General features: G+C 38.6%; 1 protein-coding gene across 1 annotated transcript in view; it reads right to left on the reverse strand.

Annotated features, from left to right (window-relative positions):
- Positions 1–984: 984 nt before the first annotated feature.
- The window catches only part of LOC135197815 (WD repeat-containing protein 48-like), a 235719-nt gene continuing 212202 nt past the window's right edge, over positions 985–24501 (reverse strand). The window contains exon 15 of the mRNA XM_064224949.1: positions 985–8269. Coding sequence (XP_064081019.1) covers positions 8174–8269 — 96 coding nt within the window. The 3' untranslated portion in view covers positions 985–8173. The remainder of the gene's footprint in view (positions 8270–24501) is intronic.

Consider the following 24501-nt stretch of genomic DNA (forward strand, 5'->3'; position numbering starts at 1 on the left):
ATGTTTTCCTAAAAAGCACCTGAAAACAAAAAGTTAACTCACAAACAACCATGTTGCTAAGCATTGATACAGTAAGCAACAACACAGGAGAATTTTTCTAATGAATGAATACATATGTACTAGTATATTGGCAATGGGTGTATATATATATATATAAAAAAAAAGAAAAAAAAAAGGATGAAGTGCTTTGGCACCCACAGAATAATTTTTCCAGCCGTTGTTAAAATGTTTGGTGTTATGTACTTCCAAAAAAATACTGATACATCTATAATCTCACACATTATCTATTCTGCTAAATAATCTAATCATTGTAAACTCTTCCAATATTATAACACAGTGATTTAATCAATGTTAATACCTGAAAATGTATCTTGGTATCAAAGTTCTGTATTGCAAGGAAATAATCATGGCAGGCACATTCAGTATGTAATCCAAACTTGACTGTACATAAAAATCATTATAAGCATCTAGCCCCTTGTTCAAAGCTACATGGAGTTAGCTGCTTTTGCAAGTCAGCAAAATATTTTCTGAGTTTTCCTGCGTACTGTACTTACAATTTTCTGATCAGCTGACAACTGACACTTTTTCCATACTTGACATAACTGTTCAAGTGATGCTAAATATCACTCAAGACTACCTACTACATAGAGTAGAGTACAATCCATGTACATATTAAGTCACCTACAATATTCCCTGTCAATGAAGGTCTGGGTAAAGACTTAAACAATATAAACGTACCTTAAATCTGTTATGATATACGTATAGTAGAGGCTGTATTGCGTTCCACATTTTAGCGCATCAACAAGTGTGTTACATTTATTTTCTATTACTTGAAAAGTTGGGCTGATGGATACTAGAGAGTTTACAAAATATCTGCAGTATCCTTCTGAGTAAACCTCCCTTGCATAAGATCATTCAGTGCCAAAATATTATTTACATAAAGTTTCAAGGTACTTTTATAATGAAAAGATCTGTAAAAAACTATTAGTATTTATATATGTATATTTTGAATACCTGTATTACATTTTTAATTTACAATGGACCCTCAAACTCCCTTTTCATTCACTCAGTTGAAATCGCATTAGAAGGAGTAAAGGGCAAAAAACCAGTATTATAGTGAAGGTACAAACTTAAAGCACTAAAATCAATAGTTTAACATGATAATCATATACCGTCTAAAGCACTTTGTATATCCTCATCACTTCTGAATAAGAGTACATTTCAGAACATAAGCTAATTCTTGCATTCCTGGTGATGTATAGCATCAGACTAAATAATCTATAAATTCTTCCACACCTCAAATGTACACCAAGCAACCATAGCCATAAGGACATAAAGAGCAATCTATTCGATCCTAAGAAACTTAAGAAAGCTCATATAAAAAATTTTCACCTTAGTTATTGGTCTAGCAGTTAAAAGGCTAGCACAATAAATGGCAGGATTGTTGCAACGAAGCAACTTAGTAAATAAAATTGAAATATTGACATTGTATCTCGTGAGAAATATTGAATACCTTTTCAAAAAATTAAATCTTAAAGAAGGCAAGATAGATTTTTTCATAAATTAACTAAGAAAAAATAAAAAAGCACCATTATCAAAATGGTTCTAATGAAAGTCTTACATCCTTATCCTGAATTCATCTCTTCAATGACAAAGCAAGTGTGATCCTCTCTGTTTACATATTCTCTTTCACAACAATTATATGCTAAACCCATAAAGCTTGCTACACAATCTTTTAAGACAGGTATCCTGGAATGATGTTAAATATAAAGGGAAGACAAGTGAATAAAAAAATCACTAAACTAAATAGCAATGCAAATGAGATAGGAAAGTTTTACTACTTAGAATACTACCTATGGTAAAAAAAAATTTACCATACTATGAACCCATGAAATTATATTAGGAAATGCTTAAGCATGGGAGATTACTAGGATGGACATAAAAACGAGGAGCAAGATAAATAATAGGAGACGCCAAATCAATAATTTACTAAATATTATGTGAAGAGGAAGCTGAAACATAGAGGATAATAAGGTTGAGAATAGTTAAGGCTAAAAGCAAAGAGCAGCATGTGTAGAATACAAATTAGGAATAGATTTTTACAACAGATTTTTGAGAATATAGAAAATTTAACTTCAGTCCCTCTTTGTTGACTAACTAATTGTAATCATTATTCAGAGTAAAATAATAAGATCAACTGTTCTCCAACAAAATACAAGAAAAAGTTTGTCAAAATACAACTATGGTATGAAAAATTCCCTTAAAAATCAAAATGAACAAAAGATCAACTGTTCTCCAACAAAGTACTACAAGAAAAAGTTGGTCAAAATACAACTATGGTATGAAAAATTATCTTAAAAATCAAAATGAACAAAAACAATCATAGTTCTAGCATGACAAGTCTAAAAAGATGATGTGGAATCTAATGATGATGTTGAGTTATTTACATAAATTTAATCATTTATCTATATCACCTTAAGCATTGAAAGATGATCATAGAATGCAAGATAAACATCTTCATGACCAGCATCAGTTGTTACAATTATTTTACTGACTAAATTCAAAGCCTAATTCTATAGAACAGAAATACTGTATAGTACAAATCTCTTCCAAATAATTTTTCTAATGTAAAATATGCTTTCCCATGGTTTAGCTCATTGATCTGGTTCAACTACTAAATAATAATCAAAGCAAACGCATGCTTACTTTTAAGTAGCAAATAAGTAATAATTTTTGTCTATCCATTGCTGGCATAAATTTTAACCTACACGTCGTCTCTCAAATAACAAATCACTTAAAATGTACAATTTTATAATTCAATATGCCAGGGGTGTCAAACTCATAGCCTAGGGGCCAAATGTGGCCCCACAGGATGGTCTTAAGTGGCCTGCGAGGTGCCAAGTGATTTTACAACTCAAGGTACTATGTTAGAACTGAGGAAAATTTAACTAAAGTTACCAAACTGTTAAAACGAGACATAATAAGTTTTACCTTTTATTCATATGACAATAATTTATTAATTTATTTCATATATAATTGCTGGCAATAAGGCTCTTTTATTGCAAATCTTAATAAATGAGTCATAAGGAATAAGGAAAAAGTAATTACTAAATCTTTGATGGCCCTCAAGATCATAACCTAGTGCATAATTGGCCCTCGAAAGGATTTGAGTTTGACACCCCTGCACTATGCCATCAAAGGGACTAAGATGTATGAAGAAAACCATTGGATTTCAATTTAAAATAATGTTACCTTCATAAATGTTCTTCATATCAGCTTCTCTCTCTAAGGGGTTTTTAGTAAAACGAGTTCCCTCAACTCCTCTTTCTGCCTGAGCAGCCATCAAGTCTGTCTTTATCTATCCTGTTTCTCCCTGATTTCCTGGGTCTGCCTAAAAGTCTTCAACCTGCCACATCTATATTTATTTTTCTTACCAAGTGTTCCTCACTCATTTTCTTAACATGTCCAAACCACCTAATCTTTGAGATCTCAGGAATTTTCCTGCCTCTTGTTACCAAGTCTCCACCAGTTCTTTATTCGTAATCCGATCTTCCAGCTGTATTCCAGCCATGACTAGCCACCTCTCTTAATTTTACCCATGCTGCAGCTACTCTCTTCCTTACTGCTCTCTCAACCTATGCTACACAGTCCTTTGTCCCCTAAACAACAGAAATGCCCAATTTAGAAAATATTCCTCTTGAAGGAAAACATTTAGTAAAAAGTAGTGTACTATATTTATAAAAAATTTATTTAATGTACCCCCAGGCTATGAAATCTTATACAAAATAGTGAAATTATTGGAATATAAGTTGACTGTTAGCTCATTACAGCTAGACTGGTTGTGTAAAAGCTAGAATAGCTCTGCTTCAGAAAATATTTCTTATTAAAACAAGATTATCTAGTTTTGGAGTCAAAGTAACATGGTTTAGAAGGTTATGCTAATAGTAATGCTTCTGCTTCTCATTTTAACATTTCTCTAATATATTCAGAATATCCTGTGCAATGCTAATTTCTCTGTGCACTTATGCACATAAAAATTATTACAGTAAAAAACAATTCAGCACAAATATAACTAATAGTAATAGGAGTGGTCATAAACTGAAAGATATATCATTCCCAGATCTTCAAAACTTGCTAAATCTGTGAAAGTATTAACTACTCTATGGTACATTAATAAAGATGAAAAAATGAACTGCGTACTCTATGATACATTAATAAAGATGAAAATCTCATTTCAATTACAACTGACATCATCTCTAAGTAATTTAAAATGGTTAAGTGTTGATCAAGCTATTTTGCTCATCATTATTCCAAATAAACCAATGAAGCACTGCTTACTAATAATGGCCAAATCTATTTTCTGCAGAAAAAAGGTTTATATTGTGCAACACAATAATCTAATAAACAGTGTACTGTGACAATCTTTGTTCATGCACTAATAATGAAAGCATGAACACAAATTATCAGCCACATAAATATAATCAAGGATATAAAAGTAGACAGGTGAAATCTTCTTTAGAAACGTGATTGACAGTGAAATTCGCCTTACCCTTGTATATTCAATTTCCCCAAAAGTAAACAATCATATTGTCAATTATTTTATTACTCTGAAGGATTAGTTTATCCAGACCTCTGAGCATAATAACTGCTCTTCTCGATCATATTATCAAATGCTATGGGAATGGATAGATGTTTCTAGTGAACAAGGTTAAATCTCTCATTTTTTAAAATTATCAATTTCCAAATATGAACAGTGACACTTACCTAACCTACAACACAGATCCATTCTTCATTTCTGACACTGTCCAAGGAAATTCCTGCACTGAGGGAGTATTCTCCAAACATATTTCTTACGACCCAAAAATATTCTAAAACCTTTGGGTCTTGACTACCAGTTTCCAATCTGTTGTACCAAGGTTCTAATTATATTAGCATTGTAAATACTGTGGTCTATTTCCAACACTTTATTTTGTTTTTAAATAACAGATGCCTACTCTCACTTCCACAATCTTACTTTTAGTATCATAATGATAACCTCAAACTTATTTACTATGGCTCTATCTTGGACATGAAATGGCAATAAAATATACATTGTTTAAACCCCAAATTACATACTTTCTTTAAAGAGAGAATGAACCCATGCCAAGTTTGCATCTCACAGTCAAAAGGCCTCTGCATGGTAGGCAAAACTTATTAGGTGATCCATTTACTCCAAAACAAAGAACCTATACAAATAAATTTTGGTAAATAACAGTTCGAATATATGAAATATTCTACCTTTTAATAACAAGTGAAGCTGATATGTATATACATAAGATTTCTGACATGAATAGCCACATGTCAATACGTAAAAAGTTTTCCTTGGTCCACATTTGTCTAAATGGTACACTGTAAATGATTACCAAGCATATCTTCATGGGTACTTCCCATTAACTCAAAATGCACACAGTATATTTTCCATAAACTGTAATTCTAACATAAAGAAATATAAAAGCTTTTAATGAAAAAAAAAAATTGTGAATTAGCTATGCACCATAAAGATAGTCCTCAAGACTATTAGTACTAAACCCTCTATTAACAGTGCTATAACTACAACCTACCCCTATTAGACATTTCTTGTATGTGCATTCTTTAAGAGAAACTAAATCAAATAAAAGAACACTGCTTGAAGTAAGTGTACCTACAATCTAACTGCTTAGAGGAAATTCAAGGTAATGATTTAAAAATAAAACATGCTACATTTTTTTCTTATTTCATTCTAAACCTCACACTAGATGGTAATGGGCTCTCTGAACCATCCCTTCAGCTCCCAGGCAAAACTTGGTGTCTGCCTTGTAATTTTAAATAGTACCCTGGTTTCTAGTTTTTTTTACTTTACAAACCTATCATTTTCATTTATCATTTAAGAACAACTCCCAGCAAGTCCTAAGAATCTATAACATTAACTCAATGGTCTTCAACTACTTTTAAGGTTTCCACAGCCTGCTGCAGCAGCACAAAAGGTTTGCTTTAAATCACTTCCATTTGGTCTGTCACCTTGGTGTCCAACTTGTACTTTTGCTGCTCTGGTTGCACCTACCTTTCAGAGACAAATCTTGTGGACCTGCACTGTAAATCCAAATTGGATCTCAAGACCTCAGTGGTTTGGATATACTACTAAGTCCATAATTAAGAATGACACTAAACTGTTTATATCAAGAAATTAGAGGAGAGAGAGAGAGAGAGAGAGAGAGAGAGAGAGAGAGAGAGAGAGAGAGAGAGAGAGAGAGAGAGAGAGAGAGAGAGAGAATCACTATCAAGTAACCTGACTTGTAGCATTCTCTTCATAATATAGTAGTGACAAAAATACCTTTACATAAACATTCAATAAACCTGGCATGAAAAGATGAGCATTAATTGGGTAGGTATCCCTCTCCTATTCTTTCTTAGTCTTTGTACTCATTCAGTTGAAGGTAATTCTGATGGGACAAAATTCTAGAGTATTTGTGAAAATTAATAATAATCCTCCATCTGAAAATTATTAGACAATGAACTATTTCATGGGACAAACTGGCAGGGTATTTTTGCATATACAGCCAACATACTGCACATAGAGAACTATATGTAGATACAGCAGTTCTGTAGCTGTGAATAATTATCTATATATTCAAACATCTCCAGCCGTGAATGAATTATACTACATTATTTAAATCAGGAAAATAAAATAAAAAAAAATTATGGCCATCATTACTTGGGGAAACATACTGTCAGCATTGTATTTAACAACTATACATTTCTGGTTCAATAAAATCATTCATTAGCCAAGATAAACCCTGATATCAGAAGCAGAAGTTTTACTTCAGGTGGAAGCAAGAAATGGTTGATCACAAGCAAGCAAAAATTAGTTTTCTAAGCTTAAACACACTCCTACATATAATAAAAATTAAACAGAGTCAAGCATATTCAGAGAATAGAAGATACGTTACCAACAGACCCACTAAACATTCACCTTTCATTATCAAATACCCCCAGTTGTATAAAATAGCATCCTCTAGTGTGTTCTGCCATTCACAAACACACACATACACAGAAACATAATTTGGTTAGAAAAATAAATTAGAATTGAACAATAATAAACATATCTATGCACAATACACGATATAAATCCCCACAAGATTATATCACCACAGTTCAATTTGCACATAGTTATCATGTTGTGTATATATTTAATGCAAGAATACCCCTAAAAAGCAATGAAAACAATGAATTCATTGCATTCAAGCTAAAATATGTTTTTAAATAGCCCATATTTCCAGAATTCTCAGTATATTCCACATAATATTCACAGTTGCAGTGAGACATTGAAGGCCCAGTAATCATTTCTTAATGAGCAGAGGAGCCTTAAAGTTCTGTTCTCAACTTGGAAAAAATAAATACATTGACCCTTTAGGTGATCTATTGCATGAAGAAAACTTGAAGGCTACTTATTGCATTACCAAATTTATAGAATAAGTCATATTTTCCAGTAGTATTAATTGATTCAATTTGGTTTAACATCTTACCCCTGATCTCCATGTGAATCTCCTTTGATCATCACCATTAAATCAATTCAAACAAATTGTTGTTAATATGTCTTTGCCACCTAAGAGCCACAGTTCATAAAAATTGAGCCAGGCAATTAAAGCACTGGGATTTTCATTTTCTGCCATCAAACTGCAAAGGAGTTTCTTATCACCCTTCAGCAACACTATTTATGAATAGCAGCAGAGCACATTATGCTACTCTTATAAAATTGCATCTTCATTCTTAATCAAAGGATGATAATATATCTCATCCATTCTTAATCAAAGGATGATAATATATCCCATCCATTCTTAATCAAAGGATGATAATATATCCCATCCATTAATGTAAATTAAATATACATACATGAAACAAAGTATCATAAAGAAAGTGAATGATTCTATACAGTGAAAATGAAGTTAATGTACATGACTCACAGTCTAACAGGTTTGGCATTTCAGGTTCATATTTTTATCCTATCATATATCAAACAAACCAATAACTCCTAGGGAGTAACAAATAACAAATGTGTTGTACCAAAAATTTACGGACAACGGAATCTCGCTGACAGCAACTTTATCCAACACATTACTGGAATAGAAGGAATGGTATCGCATGCACATACAGGATTTCACTTGATTGGTCGATAAAATAAAACAAGGTCTTGAGATGTGTTGCCCCAGATGAAATGCTGAACAGTCCGGAGGTCCATGTTGGGGTCTAAGACCTGAAATTCAAATGAGACAACACTCATTAAACATGAACAGCAATTCAGTACAAAGTAAAGTCTGTTTGGTAATGATGTACCTAATGCCATCAGTGGCTGTCTTAAACTGAATACAAATAATAATAATAATAATAATAATAATAATAATAATAATAATAATAATAATAATAATAATAATAATAATAAAAATAAAGAAAATGTCAAACTGGAAAGCCCCAGGTCCCGATGAAGTCCATGGATACTGGCTCAAAAACTTCAAGGCCCTACACCCACGAATAGCAGAACAACTCCAGCATTGTATCTCAAATCACCAAGCACCCAAATGGATGACCACAGGAAGAACATCCTTAGTACAAAAAGACAAGAGTAAGGGAAATATAGCCAGTAACTACAGGCCTATCACCTGCCTACCAATAATGTGGAAGTTACTAACAGGTATCTTCAGTGAAAGGCTATACAACTACCTAGAGGAGACAAACACCATCCCCCACCAACAGAAAGGCTGCAGAAGGAAGTGTAGGGGCACAAAAGACCAGCTCCTGATAGACAAAATGGTAATGAAGAACAGTAGGAGAAGGAAAACCAACCTAAGCATGGCATGGATAGACTATAAGAAAGCCTTCGACATGATACCACACACATGGCTAATAGAATGCCTGAAAATATATGGGGCAGAGGAAAATACCATCAGCTTCCTCAAAAATACAATGCGCAACTGGAATACAATACTTACAAGCTCTGGAATAAGACTAGCAGAGGTTAATATCAGGAGAGGGATCTTCCAGGGCGACTCACTGTCCCCACTACTCTTCGTAGTAGCCATGATTCCCATGACAAAAGTACTACAGAAGATGGATGCCGGGTACCAACTCAAGAAAAGAGGCAACAAAATCAACCATCTGATGTTCATGGACGACATCAAGCTGTATGGTAAGAGCATCAAGGAAATAGATACCCTAATCCAGACTGTAAGGATTGTATCTGGGGACATCAGGATGGAGTTTGGAATAGAAAAATGCGCCTTAGTCAACATACAAAAAGGCAAAGTAACGAGAACTGAAGGGATAAAGCTACCAGATGGGAGCAACATCAAACACATAGATGAGACAGGATACAAATACCTGGGAATAATGGAAGGAGGAGATATAAAACACCAAGAGATGAAGGACACGATCAGGAAAGAATATATGCAGAGACTCAAGGCGATACTCAAGTCAAAACTCAACGCCGGAAATATGATAAAAGCCATAAACACATGGGCAGTGCCAGTAATCAGATACAGCGCAGGAATAGTGGAATGGACGAAGGCAGAACTCCGCAGCATTGATCAGAAAACCAGGAAACAAATGACAATACACAAAGCACTACACCCAAGAGCAAATACGGACAGACTATACATAACACGAAAGGAAGGAGGGAGAGGACTACTAAGTATAGAGGACTGCGTCAACATCGAAAACAGAGCACTGGGGCAATATCTGAAAACCAGTGAAGACGAGTGGCTAAAGAAGTGCATGGGAAGAAGGACTAATAAAAGTAGACGAAGACCCAGAAATATACAGAGACAGGAGAAAGACAGAAAGAACAGAGGACTGGCACAACAAACCAATGCACGGACAATACATGAGACAGACTAAAGAACTAGCCAGCGATGACAAATGGCAATGGCTACAGAGGGGAGAGCTCAAGAAGGAAACTGAAGGAATGATAACAGCGGCACAAGATCAGGCCCTAAGAACCAGATATGTTCAAAATACGATAGACGGAAATAACATCTCCCCCATATGTAGGAAGTGCAATACGAAAAATGAAACCATAAACCACATAGCAAGTGAATGCCCGGCACTTGCACAGAACCAGTACAAAAAGAGGCATGATTCAGTGGCAAAAGCCCTCCACTGGAGCCTGTGCAAGAAACATCAGCTACCTTGCAGTAATAAGTGGTACGAGCACCAACCTGAAGGAGTGATAGAAAACGATCAGGCAAAGATCCTCTGGGACTATGGTATCAGAACGGATAGGGTGATACGTGCAAACAGACCAGACGTGACGTTGATTGACAAAGTCAAGAACAAAGTATCACTCATTGATGTCGCAATACCATGGGACACCAGAGTTTGAAGAGAAAGAGAGGGAAAAAAAAAATGGATAAGTATCAAGATCTGAAAATAGAAATAAGAAGGATATGGGATATGCCAGTGGAAATCGTACCCATAATCATAGGAGCACTAGGCACGATCCCAAGATCCCTGAAAAGGAATCTAGAAAAACTAGAGGCTGAAGTAGCTCCAGGACTCATGCAGAAGAGTGTGATCCTAAGAAACGGCACACATAGTAAGAAAAGTGATGGACTCCTAAGGAGGCAGGATGCAACCCGGAACCCCACACTATAAATACCACCCAGTCGAATTGGAGGACTGTGATAGAGCAAAAAAAAAAAAAAAAAAAAAAAAAAATAAAAATAATTAATAATAATAATAATTGATGTTGCAATACCATGGGACACCAGAGTTGAAGAGAAAGAGAGAAAAAATGGATAAGTATCAAGATCTGAAAATAGAAATAAAAAGGATATGGGATATGCCAGTGGAAATCGTACCCATAATCAAGGAGCACTAGAAAAAAAAAAAAAAAAAAAAAAAAATAATAATAATAATAATAATGTATGCTGGAAAGAGACCTTATTTAAAAAATGTTTTATTAAAAATAATAGCAGAATTCACAGAATTGATTCTACACAAAATTCTTTCAATTCTAATGATTTATCTTTCCGGCAGCCTGGTATTACAAAGCAGCTGTTCAATATTCATTGTGCTGTAGGTTGTCAGCGGAAATTTCGGGCTGGTGTTCTCAAAGGTATCAGGGTATCAGGGACAGGCTGGGGGTCGTCAACAGGTATATAGGTGTGTCTCGAAGGTAAGGAACAGGCTGTAGTTGTCAGGGGTCTATCCAGTATTCCTCATGTTTTTCTTCTTTTCCTATAGGTGTCTACATGTTTCAGCCACCTTGTTTGGCCATCAACGGGACGGGATCGCTAAGTGCAATGGTCTGTGTCGGATGGATTCAAGCTATTTATTGTATTTGAGTGGTTTGAGGAGTCTGGTACCTCACTTTCCATTGGGCAATACATATGGCGTCACGAGCAATGTCATCAGGGGGCCGGCTGCTGATTGGGTGTCCTCTTCAGGGGCAGAGCCTCATCCTTATTGGTGATGGTGGAGGTCCCATCGAAGGGCGTGCCTACCAGGTCGTCCTCAAGGCGAGAGCCTGAGCTTCTATCACCCTCAGGGTTACTAGGGATGCCCTCAGATTGAGAGCTAATGCTTCTATCATCCTCAGGATCCCTCTGGTGCAATGGTCGTTGTGGTGCGTTGTCTGCTGCTCTCCTGACGGTGGTGGGGAGGAGGAAGGTCTCCTGTGTGACATTCATACTGGGCTTCTCCCTCTTGTTGTGCAGCGCTTCTAAGATTTGCAAACGGCGTAGATCGGGTGCTTGGTCAATAACCTCAAAGTTACCGACTATGTCGCAGCAGCGGATTCTTTTATTACGTACAGTCCTTGAATGACTGAATATCATTCCTTCCTGCACGTGACAGGAGATCCTCTTGGAGGGGCGCATTGATGTCATCCCAATGTAAGTAGTTCTGAGGCATCCTTGGATTGGGCACATATACTGTAGGTGACGTTCGTCCTCTTCAAGGGATCCTGCGACAGTGCAGGGTTATTCTTTAGAATAAGGCTGCATGTCTTCTTACTTTTATAGAATATGGTCATGTTGATCTGTTTGCTGTTGTCAGTCGGGGAAACGTGATTCTTAATTATTTCCCGTCGGGCTTGCTCGTCTTCTTTATATCGCCGATGGAAGGTTCCCTTGTAAAAAAAAATTAATTTTCTGCTGGGGGTCTGGTACCATTTCTCCATACTCTTCCTAAAGACGTTCTGGATGCTGCAGTTAGCCCTTAAACACCGAATGGACGTATTAAACGTCGAGTCAAAATCTCCCCCGATTGCCGAATGGACGTACCATACGTCGACTCAAAAAAGTTTTTTTCTGGGTCGACCTGTGTTCGCCGGTGAAAAGGTCCTTCTTAATACTTTTCTGATATAAATAATTTCCAAATATACCAGAGAAAGTTAAACCATTGGTATGCAGAGGTTACTACCCTCGCGCGAGCACCTCAAGGGCGTCGTGTATAAAGAAAGGGCGTGTGAAAGCCACTAAACACAGGTCATCTTCCAATTAGATTACTCCTTCGTCAACATATGAACACGGGATGTGCCGATACAGCGGTCTCAACCACACCGCTCCGACTCACCCAGTCCCCGCCCGATGCGAGCGCCATCTTACATCCTTCTTTTGGACTCGTGAGCGTTGTAATTGTGCGAATCGTGTCTGTATTTTCCTACGATTTCTGGATTTATTTCATCATGGCTGAAGCTCTACCTTCACCTGGACCAATGTTAAGTACCATAAATTCTGTTTTCTGGTAAAAAACAGCTTATGAATCGGTATTTACACGTAATTTTGGGGTGTTATAGCATGGTACCGGCCATGCGCTTACAACCGATCGTAAACAAAGCATGTTGGTTTCGGTATGCCCCTACGTGTATTTTAAGATAGCTTTTAGCTTTCCTTTTTAATGCCACATTCGATAGTTCGTCTCACAGAGTGTTTACTGTGCAGATTATAATTCAGTTTAACTTCAGGAGTTTGTACGTATTTGCACAGTTTATAATATTGGACCTCACGAGTCCCGTTATTATTATAAGTAGTCTTGTTTAAGCGAGGAAGAGGGCTCCTTTGGACAGTCAGAAGTAGTGCATATTTATTAGCATCTTACATGTCCAAACAGTATTTAAAACGTTGAGAAAATTCTTTACTGTTTTAGTCTATAAGGTGAAATACCGCGTCAGACCGTCGGGCCGCGGTTACGGTTGGCCTTTTGTGGTGTTTTACGCTAGTCCTCTCTTCCTCGCTTACTCATGTCTTTATTTATGAATATCAGTTTATGTAGTTTTATGGTTTATCATAAGGAACTGGTCGTTCATATACGAAGTGTATTTAACTACTGTCTAGTACTGGAAGAGGCTGGAGACATCCCCCTCTTTTCAGTGAGCCTTGTAGTCAGCCCGCCGAACAATATTACTAACAAGGTTGGATTATTTCCCCCTTTTGTTAGTCTAAGTTAAGTACTATCTTAACAGTTCTAAGTACATAGGTTACAGGGAATTGGGGAAAGATGTCCCCCTTCCGTGTGCAAAAGAGGCTGGATTAATCCCCCTCTTTCGTGACCTGATTGTACTTTAAGCTTGGCTACGTATTAAGGTTATTAGGCTTTAGTTTAATCTAGATAAACTATTATATTTTTATGTTTTTCATTCAAGGTTTTCCATACATGAGGTAGTACCATTCTTGAACATAGTTAGCCTAGGCCTCTGTTCTTGGTCCAGACCGATAACATTGTATCATAGAGTACCACCAAGTGTTAATGCCATTTATAAACGTAGTCTTGGGAACCACTTGCTATAGTGTTCCCCGACTTTACCGAAGAATTAACTTTAATCGGTAATTCTGTTTTTGGTGGTACTATACGCTATAAGTTATCGCGAATGGTCCATTAACATCGTGGTTAGATCAACCACTATCGGCCGCCATTTGCGTTTCTTTCGGTATTCCGCCCAGCATGTTCTATCATAAGCCCCCTTCCTTTCTCCCCCCGCCATGGCTTGGGGAAGATATGGAAAAGGTGGAGTGGTAGATAATTCAATAAGAATTACCTTACGGAACTCCGTTCGCCGGAGATCCACCGACGGAGACTCCGTCTTATTAAAGGTTACCATTAGAAATGTTAGTTGATTTTATCATATGGTATGAGATGTTTTGGCACATCATCTCCGGCATTGCCTAGGCCGATTGGGAACACCTTCCCCTGTTAGGCTTTCCGTTTTCTCGATATGGTACACATCCTCAGCTCCGGTAATATGGCTCCGGTGATGTACTTCACCGGAGATTAGCAAGATTAAATATTATTCTCTAAAAAGAAATATGGATTTACCTTGTTGATACGGTAGTCATTTTCTCCGGAGATCACCGGACATCCGGGATATACGGAATAAAATTGTGAATATTTCGGTTTAACATACATTACACTCTCCGTTTAATAGTGTTAGCTACAACGAGACTTTATATGCATGCTAAGTTAAGAGTACTTGCATGCTCTATTTCTAAGTTAGTGCATTAAGGAGAGTGAGTACTTATTTAAAATATTATATTACAGAAAGTCCGTTGCGCCTTCCAAGGATGTCCTGGGAATTTCAGTGATCCCGGGTGGACATGACTGCTGTCGGTCCCACGCTCATTGCTCGATCTCTTTCATTGCTGAAGAAGGCCAGACCCCGTACATGATCTGGTTCCCGGAGTCTTGCGCATGGTGTTTTGAGTTGACCTCAATCTTGTTAAACGATGAGGTAAGATCAAGTAACAAATGGGTATACAATTCTTGATTGTTTGATTAATATAGACATAATTATAGTTTAAGTGTTAGTCAATGCGACCAGTTTATTCCTATCCCCTCTTACAGGCGGATGAGGAGAGTTTGAAGGCGGCCAAGGCAAGTCTTCGACAGTGGGTGTCTGGATTCGGCCGTAATGCTCCACAAGGTTGCCCTTATGTGTTGGATAGCACTTTAGCTACCCGTCTGTTCCCCGGTTCTCCGTCGGCTGCAGTAAAGAGTGAAGTAGCTGCTCCGATTATAGAAGCCATTCGAGCGGCTATGGCTCCAAACCAGGACGACCAACAACTGACGGGAGATGTGGCTGCTCTAGACATCCATCTAGAACCGATGGATGAGCAGGTAAGTGGCGTAGAGGTTCCGGCAGGATCCCTCATTTCTCCTACCCCCTCTTCTTCTTCCTCTTCTTTTCTGGGTTTCGATAAATCTGTTCCTTCACCTTGGGAAGGTTCTAGGTCAGTCCGACCCAAGGTGAAGCCTTTGAAGGCATCAAAGCCTTCATCGAAGGCATCTAAGTCAACTCCGTTGGCGAAATCAGCGTCGTCTCCGGCCCCTAGGCCATCGACGTCGTATGATTCTTCGCCAGCTGCCAAGGCACCTCCTCCTTATAAAGGACAGAGGGGTAAGTCCGCTAAACCCAAGACGACGGAGCTTGACTTACAATCTGACCTCCTCGTGGACAAACTTTTGTCAAGGTTTAGAGAGGTAGTGGATGAGAGGCTGGATAGAGAGAATTCCTCCTACTTCGGCTCCGCCCACTCAGCCACGCAGTCGGTGGACACTGGAGCAATAGTTGGCGGAGGCCCAGCAAGCTAAAAGCCGATCAGAAGAATTCTGATCGCAGGTTATACCTCCAATCCGGAACTCAAGCTGCTCCATCGCAGTTCCGGATGCATTCAAAATTACCGCCGTTTCGATAAGAACACCCTTGGCGGTTTGCACTCCAGCTCCATACTTGGATGGCACACTAACCCTTGAGGGTCTGGGTATACTCGACCATTGTCAGATTTCGAGTTCTACCCAGAAGGACTTCAGTTTCCTTTCAATGGGTTTGTCAGACTGACGGAGAATGCATTAGTCAGAATGGATAAAGTTCCTAAGGAAACAGTTATTTTCCCGAAGGAACAAGCCCAAGCTGTCTGGGCTCGCATTATGACTGATTGGGGTTGTACAAACACAAAATTAACCCCTCACAAAGGATCGTATACGATCTTTACATCTCCACAGGACATCGCTTCTCCATTCATTGATAAGATCACAGAGCTTACAATTCAGGCTGAGAATGATGATCTGCCAATGCCGACTCTCAAAGAGACGGATGCTACCTCCCTCCTCATGCCAGCCACTAGAGAATTCTGGCAGGACGTTCCGTCGACTTTCACAGTCGGAAAACTAGACGCAGACTGTGCGTCTTCTTGTTTTCAGAAAGACTCCCGAAACTGCCGGATAACTTACTTAAGGCAGAGTTTGAGGCAAGATCAAGGTTGGCTAGGTCCATCAACGCAGTGACATCACTGGAGTTGGTGGCCTCCATATATAAAGAAGAGCAGCTTTTCAAGGTCTTAGCTAAGAGCCTCTTACAAACTTATCAGCTGGACCTTCATGAATTCATTGCAGCCAGGAAAAGCTGCAGGAAACATGTGTTAGCTGAGGCGACTATTAGGCACGAGCCTAATAGACTGATCAAGGCTTCCTTCTGGGGAAAGAATCTATTTCCTCAAGAAGAAGTAGACAAGGTGCTACAGGAGGCGGCCAGGACGAACCAAAACCTTCGAGTTCGTTGGGGTCTCTCTTCCAAACGGAAGTTCGACCCTACAGCAAAGCACCAGAACCCAAAGAAGAAACAAAAGTATTTTACTACTTACAAGGGGTTCCGAAGTCAGCAACGCCAACAAACAAATCCTCCAACCCAAGTGTCGAAACCTTCGACATCAAAAACCACCCAACCACAACAATTTATGATTGTACCCGCACCTCAGGGCGTACAGTCACCAGCCACTGCAACATGGATGTCTTCTCCAGCATTTAACCCGGCCTACGAAGCCACCGGAGCCTTTCGAGGATACCCTCGACAATCCGGTGGTAATAGAGCTAGAGGACAGTTCCGCCAACGTGGCGGACCTAGAACCAGAGGCGCAAGGGGTGGTAGAGGATACAAGCCGACCCATAATCAATGAGAAGGACCGGGTAGGAGGGAGACTGTACCGGTTCAGAGATCAATGGACCTTCAGCCCTTGGGCACACAGTATTGTTTCCAAGGGTCTGGGTTGGAAGTGGAAGAAGGGGTCCCCACCTCCTCCGGTGAATTTCTTTCAGACACCTACACCGGATCTGAAAGAATACACCAAAGATCTCCTAAACAGAAAAAAAGCTATAAAGAGAGGTAAAAAAGCCTAATTCCAGGGACGTCTGTTCACTGTTTCCAAAGAAGAATTCTGAACAAAAGCAGAGTAGTCCTGACGTTGTCCAAACTGAATTCTTACATTCTCTGCGACAAGTTCCGTATGCTGACTGTCTCACAGGTACGGACCTTACTTCCCCGTGGGGCCGTCACCACCTCTATAGATCTTACAGACGCTTATTATCATGTTCCGATGGCAAGAAATTTCTCTCCCTACCTAGGCTTCGCTTAGCAGAAAATCCTATGCATTCAAGGTGATGCCGTTCGGCCTCAACATTGCTCCCAGGATATTTACGAAACTAGGAGAGACAGTATTACAACAACTCAGGAACCAAGGAATACTGCTAGTAGCCTACCTAGACGATTGGCTCATTTGGGCGAAAACAGTAGAAGATTGCCACAAAGCAACAAACAAAGTAATTCAGTTCTTGCAAAGTCTAGGTTTTCAGTTGAACTTCGAAAAATCCCGGCTACAACCAACAAGTCAGTTCGATTGGCTGGGTATTCATTGGGACTTGAAAGAGCACAAGCTATCTCTTCCACCCAAGAAAGCCAAAGAGATAGCATTAGCAACGAAACAATTGATCAAGAAAACAAAATGATAACAAGACGAGCTTTAGAAAGAATTCTTGGCTTACTCCAATTTGCCTCAGTAACAGACGTCCTACTGAAAGCCAAACTCAAAGACATCAATCGAGTTTGGAAAAAGAGAGCAAAGATACATTTAAGAGACAAAGTATCTACAATTCCCTCCGTTTTAATAAAGAGACTACTCCCATGGACACAGTCCAAGAAACTGACCAAATCAGTTCCTTTACAAATCCCCCCTCCTCAAGTGACGATTCATACAGACGCGTCACTCAGTGGTTGGGGGGGTTACTCCCAACACCAAATGTTTCAGGGAATCTGGTCACTCAATATGAAACAGTTTCACATAAATGTGTTGGAAGCAATGGCAGTGTTTCTAACCTTGAAACAATTGCATCACCACAAGACAAGTCATGTGAGGATAGTCTCAGACAATTCAGTGGTAGTCCACTGCATAAACAGAGGAGGTTCCAAATCACCAAATCTGAATCATGTTCTAGAGCAATATTTTCCTTGGCAGCAAAAAGAAACTGGTTCCTGTCAGAACACATCTGGCAGGAGTAAAAAATGTTATAGCGGACGCTTTATCCAGAACCAAGCCTTTAGAATCGGAGTGGTCCCTAGACATGAATTCATTTCGGTGGATAACCAGACTAGTTCCAGATCTCCAGGTAGACTTGTTTGCGACATGCACCAACCACAAACTTCCTTGCTACGTAGCCCCCAACCTGGACCCTCAGGCTTATGCCATGGACGCATTAACCTTAGATTGGAACCACTGGCAGAAGATTTATCTGTTCCCTCCAGTGAATCTTCTGATGAAGGTGTTACACAAACTACGTTTCTTCAAAGGATCAGTGGCCCTAGTAACACCCAACTGGCCCAAAAGCAATTGGTTTCCGCTCCTACTAGAGCTGAAGCTCCATCCCAGACGGATCCCACATCCAAAGTTGACACAAATAGTTCAAACTCAGACTGTGTCAGCTTCCTCAAGAGTAGTTCAAACCCTAACTTTGTGGACTTCATGAAATTTGCTGCTCCAAAGATGCAAATATCGATCCGAGAACGTCTTATTCATAGAATCTGACAAAAGGGATTCAACGCTTAGGCAATATGATTCGGCTGTTAAGAAGTTAGCGGAGTTTATAAAGAAATTTAGATATTCTTCAAATGACCCCAAATTTGGCCATTTCATTTTTTAAAACCTTGTTTGATAAAGGCCTAGCCGCTAGTACTATTACTACGATTAAGTCGGCTCTGAAAAAGATTTTTCAAGTTGGATTTAATATTAATTTAGCAGATTCTTATTTTTCATCCATTCCCAAAGCTTGTGCTCGACTTAGACCTACAATTCGTCCTCAAAAGGTCACGTGGTTTTTAAACGATGTTTTAAAACTAGCCTCGGATATCAACAACGAATCTTGCTCTTACATTTCTCTACTGAGAAAAACTTTGTTTCTTACAGCCATGGCCTCAGGTGCCAGAATATCAGAATTAGCAGCTCTCTCACGTAATCCTGAGAACTTAGATTTCCTCCCATCAGGAGAAGTACTGCTCTCTCCGGATAGGAGTTTCCTAGCTAAAAATGAAGATCCTCAAAATAGATGGTCTCCTTGGAAAATTATTCCTCTACCTCAGGATACATCCCTATGTCCTGTGGTAACTCTTAAAGCCTTTTTAGCTAGATCCTCCTCATGTTCCTCTGGTCATTTATTTGCCAGAGAGAAAGGCGGTACTATCTCAATTCAAGGTATTAGACAGCAAATACTCTACTTCATAAAGCAAGCTAATCCAGAATCTTTTCCACATGCTCATGATATTCGGGCTATAGCTACCTCAATTAATTATTTTCAAAATATGAATTTTGATGACCTTAAAAAAAAAAAGTATACGGGTTGGAAATCTCCTCGGGTCTTTAAACGCCACTATCTAAGAAATATTCAAGCCTTAAAATTTTCCACTATAGCGGCGGGGAGTTTAATCTCTTCTGACTAACTTTCCTTACTTCAATTTCGTCCCATTCCTTATACTGTCACCTTTCTACCTGCCACTCTCGCCACGATGCCTCTCACCTCGGTAGATCAGATTCAGCCACCCAAGTATCATGCTTCTCCTTAGAATATCGTTCATTCTTAGATTCGGCTTAATCATACCTGTATATATTAGATTATTAAATGTATATGATTCTTTTACATTTTTGTTTAGGTATACATATTTAGTAATTAAGTTATAATATAAGTTATATTCTTAAGTTTAGAAATTAAGATTGATGTATGCATATTTAGGGATTAAGCTATATATAAGTTATATTCTTAACTTTAGACATTAAGTTTATATTCTACTATTACTTAATGAAGATTGATCTATTAATGATGTTTTCGTTATCCTTTTTATTAATTTCAATTCATGAACTTGGAAGGCATTCTCTGGTATTTTTTCACCGGCGAACACAGGTCGACCCAGAAAAGGGATTTTGACGGAGGAAAAATCTATTTCTGGGGAGAAACCTGTGTCGCCCGGTGAAACCCTACCCTGTTTCCCATCCCATTCCTTTCCAAGCCATTACTGAAATCTATGACAGAAGGATGTAAGATGGCGCTCGCATCGGGCGGGGACTGGGTGAGTCGGAGCGGTGTGGTTGAGACCGCTGTATCGGCACATCCCGTGTTCATATGTTGACGAAGGAGTAATCTAATTGGAAGATGACCTGTGTTTAGTGGCTTTCACACGCCCTTTCTTTATACACGACGCCCTTGAGGTGCTCGCGCGAGGGTAGTAACCTCTGCCACCAATGGTTTAAACTTTCTCTGGTATATTTGGAAATTATTTATATCAGAAAAGTATTAAGAAGGACCTTTTCACCGGGCGACACAGGTCTCTCCCCAGAAATAGATTTTTCCTCCGTCAAAATCCCTTTTTTAAATTCGCGGAAAAATACTTATAGGCCTACAAGCCAAAAACTTTTGAATCACGCGCCTTGGGGGATGCTGGGAGTTCACGGATCAAGGCGTTGTTTTGTTTACAATCGTTACGCAGGCGCGCAAGCGTGAATTTCTTTCTTATCGCACTAAAAAGTATCAGTGACACATCTCAAAAATTATTTCGTCACTTTGACATAATTTTTGCACCATTTTAAATTATCCGTTACATGAAGTATTATATATGAAAATGTGTGCAATTTCATTTAGAATACAACAAAAAATACTCATGATTGTAACTTTTATCAGTTATGAAATATTTCCATATAAATAACGATAAGTGCCAAAATTTCAACCTTTGGTCAACTTTGACTCTACCGAAATGGTCAAAAAACGCAATTGTAAGCTAAAACGCTTATATTGTAGTAATATTCAAATATTTACCTTAATTTTGCAACAAATTGGAAGTCTCTAGCACAATATTTCGATTTATGGTGAATTTATGAAAAAACTTTTTCCTTACGTCCGCGCGGTAACTCTCCCGGAATGTTTGCACCATTTTAAAATTAGCCGTTACATAAAGTTTTATATATGAAAATGTGCGCAATTTCATGCACAATACAACTAAAAACAACCCATGGTTGTAGCTTTTATCAGTTTTGAAATATTTTCATATAAAAAATGATAAGTGACAAATTTTCAACCTTTGGTCAATTTTGACTCTACCGAAATGGTCGAAAAACGCAATTGTAAGCTAAAACTCTTATATTTTAGTAATATTCAATCATTTACCTTCATTTTGTAACAAATTGGAAGTCTCTAGCACAATATTTCAATTTATGGTGAATTTATGAAAAAAATAACATTTTCCTTACGTCCGGGCGGTAACTCTTCCAAAAAAATCATACGTGCGATTGTGGTAATGTTTGCACCATTTTAAATTAGCAGTTACATTAAGTTTTATATATGAAAATGTGCGCAATTTCATGTAGAATACAACGAAAAATAATTGAAAGTTGTAGCTTTTCTCATTTTCGAAATATTTGCATATAAATCACGATAAATAGAAAAAAAACCATGTTCGGTCAACTTTGACTCTACCGAAATGGTTGAAAAACGCAATTGTAAGCTAAAACTCTTATATTTTAGTAATATTCAATCATTTACCTTCATTTTGCAACAAATTGGAAGTCTCTAGCACAATATTTTGATTTATGGTGAATTTATGAAAAAAACTTTCCTTCCCTCTGCGCGCGGATTCTCCGCCATAAATCGCGAATTGCGTACATTGCATTCTCGGAAAATTTGCTCCGTTTCATATTAGGCATTTCATAGAGTTTTATATATGAAAATGTGCGCAATTTCATGTAGAATTTCTAATTTCCGAAATAATTGCATATAAATAAAATTTATACAAAAATTTCGACATTTGGTCATTTTTAACTCGTCGGAAATGGTCGAAAACTGTAATTGTAAGCAAAAACTCTTACAGTATTGTAATATTCAATCATTTGTATTCATTTTGAAACAAATTGGAAGTCTCTAGAATAATATTTAGATTTACAATGAATTTTTGAAAAAAACATTTTTTTTATGTCCGTGCGTTATGAATTCGTACATCATTTTGTGATAATATTTTTCTGGTGTTGCTTTTATTGTTTTACAATGTATTATATATCAAAATGATTGCAATTTAGTGTACAATACAACGAAAACAAAAGAAACTCGTTAGCTTTTACCGTTTTTTGCACAGCGTGATTTTAATACAATTATGTATGAATTTTCTTTTTTTCGCTACCATATATTGCATTATTTACATATGATAATGATATTATTTTTCATTTCTGATGATTGCATACTAAACTTCAGGCAATGACAAAAGAAGGAGCCAAAAATGAACTCTTAATCTTCAAAACTAAGCGCGCTGTGATTTTTTGAAAAAATTATTTTTTCCGCTTCCGCGCTCACTTAAAACCGGCTCCGGCATTCGGGGGAGTTTTTTATTTTTACCGCTTCGGCGTTCAAGGGTTAGTGTGTCTGTTGTTTACTAGGACCTGGGCTGCAAGTTCCATCTCCTTAGGGGTGTTTGTCCATGTTGAACAATGGGAGAGTGCTCTCCTGGTGTAGGCAATGATGGTGGAGTCCTTATAATGTTCAGGGCATTCACTCTCGCCATTCAGACACATTCCGGCGAGAGTGAATGCCCTGAACATTATAAGGACACCACCATCAGTGCCTACGTCAGGATAGCTCTCTCCCATTGTTCAACATGGACAGACACCCATAGGGAGATGGAACTTGCAGCCCAGGTCCTAGTAAACACACCAACTGCAGCATCCAGAACGTCTTTAGGAAGAGTATGGAGAAATGGTACCAACAGGAACCCTGCCCAGACCCCCAGCAGAAAATTAATTTTTTCTACAAGGGAACCTTCCATCAGCGATATAAAGAAGACGAGCGAGCCCTACGGGAAATAATCAAGAATCACATTTCCCCGACCGACAACAGCAAACAGATCAACATGACCATATTCTATAAATGTAAGAAGACATGCAGCCTTTGCAGGATTCCTTGAAGAGGACGAACGTCATCTACAGATATTTGTGCCCAATCCAAGGATGCCTTGGAACTTACATCGGGATGACGTCAATGCGCCTCTCCAAGAGGATCTCCTGTCAAGCACAGGAAGGAACGATATTCAGTTATTCAAGGACTGCACATAATAAAAGAATCGCCGCTGTGACATAGTCGGTAACTTCGAGGTTATTGACCAAGCACCCGATCTACGTCATATGCGAATCTTAGAAGCTCTGCACAACAGGAGGGAGAAGCCCAGTATGAACGTCACACAGGAGACCTTCCTCCTCCCCACCACTGTCAGGAGAGCAGCAGACAACGCCCCACAACGACCATTGCACCAGAGGGATCCTGAGGATGATAAAAGCATTAGCTCTCTCATCCTGAGGGCGTCCCTAGTAACCCTGAGGGTGATCGAAGCTCAGGCTCTCGCCCTGAGAACGACCTGGTAGCACGCCCTTCGAGGGGATCTCCACCATCACCAATAAGGATGAGGCTCCGCCCACAAAGAGGGCACCCAATCGGCAGCAGGCCCCCTGATGACATTGCTCGTGACGCCATAGGTGAGATACCAGACTCATCAAACCACTCGAATACAATAAATAGCTTGAATCCATCCGACACAGACCATTGCACTTAGCGATCACATCCCGATGATGGCCAAACGAAGTGGCTGAAACATGTAGATGCCTAAAGGAAAAGAAGAAAAACAAGGAATAATAGATAGACCCCTGACGAATACAGTCTGTTCCCGACCTATGAGACACACCAATATACCTGTTGATGACCCCCAGCCTGTCTCTGATACCCTGATACCTTTGAGAACACAAGCCCGAAATTTCCGCTGACAACCTACAGCACGATGAATATTGGACAGCTGCTTTGTAATACCAGGCTGCCAAAAAGACAAATCATAAGGAGAATTGAAAGAATTTTGTATAGAATCAATTCTGTGAATTCTGCCATTATTTTTAATAAAGTAATAATAATAATATGTGTAAGCTGGGAACAGACCTTCTTTCAAACATGTTTTATTGAATATAATGGCAGAATTTACAGAACTGCTTTTATACAGAATTCTCTCAATTTTTTGTATACCTACACGAAATCTATGAATCTGGACATGTGCCTGAACGGCGAGACTGAGTGCCCTGAACATTGTAAGGACTCTACCAGCAGCACCTTCGTCATGAGAGCTCTCTCCCACTATTTGACATGGGCAGATACTCATATGGA

This window comes from Macrobrachium nipponense, chromosome 21 (assembly GCF_015104395.2).
Source record: "Macrobrachium nipponense isolate FS-2020 chromosome 21, ASM1510439v2, whole genome shotgun sequence".
NCBI classification, from domain to species: domain Eukaryota; kingdom Metazoa; phylum Arthropoda; class Malacostraca; order Decapoda; family Palaemonidae; genus Macrobrachium; species Macrobrachium nipponense.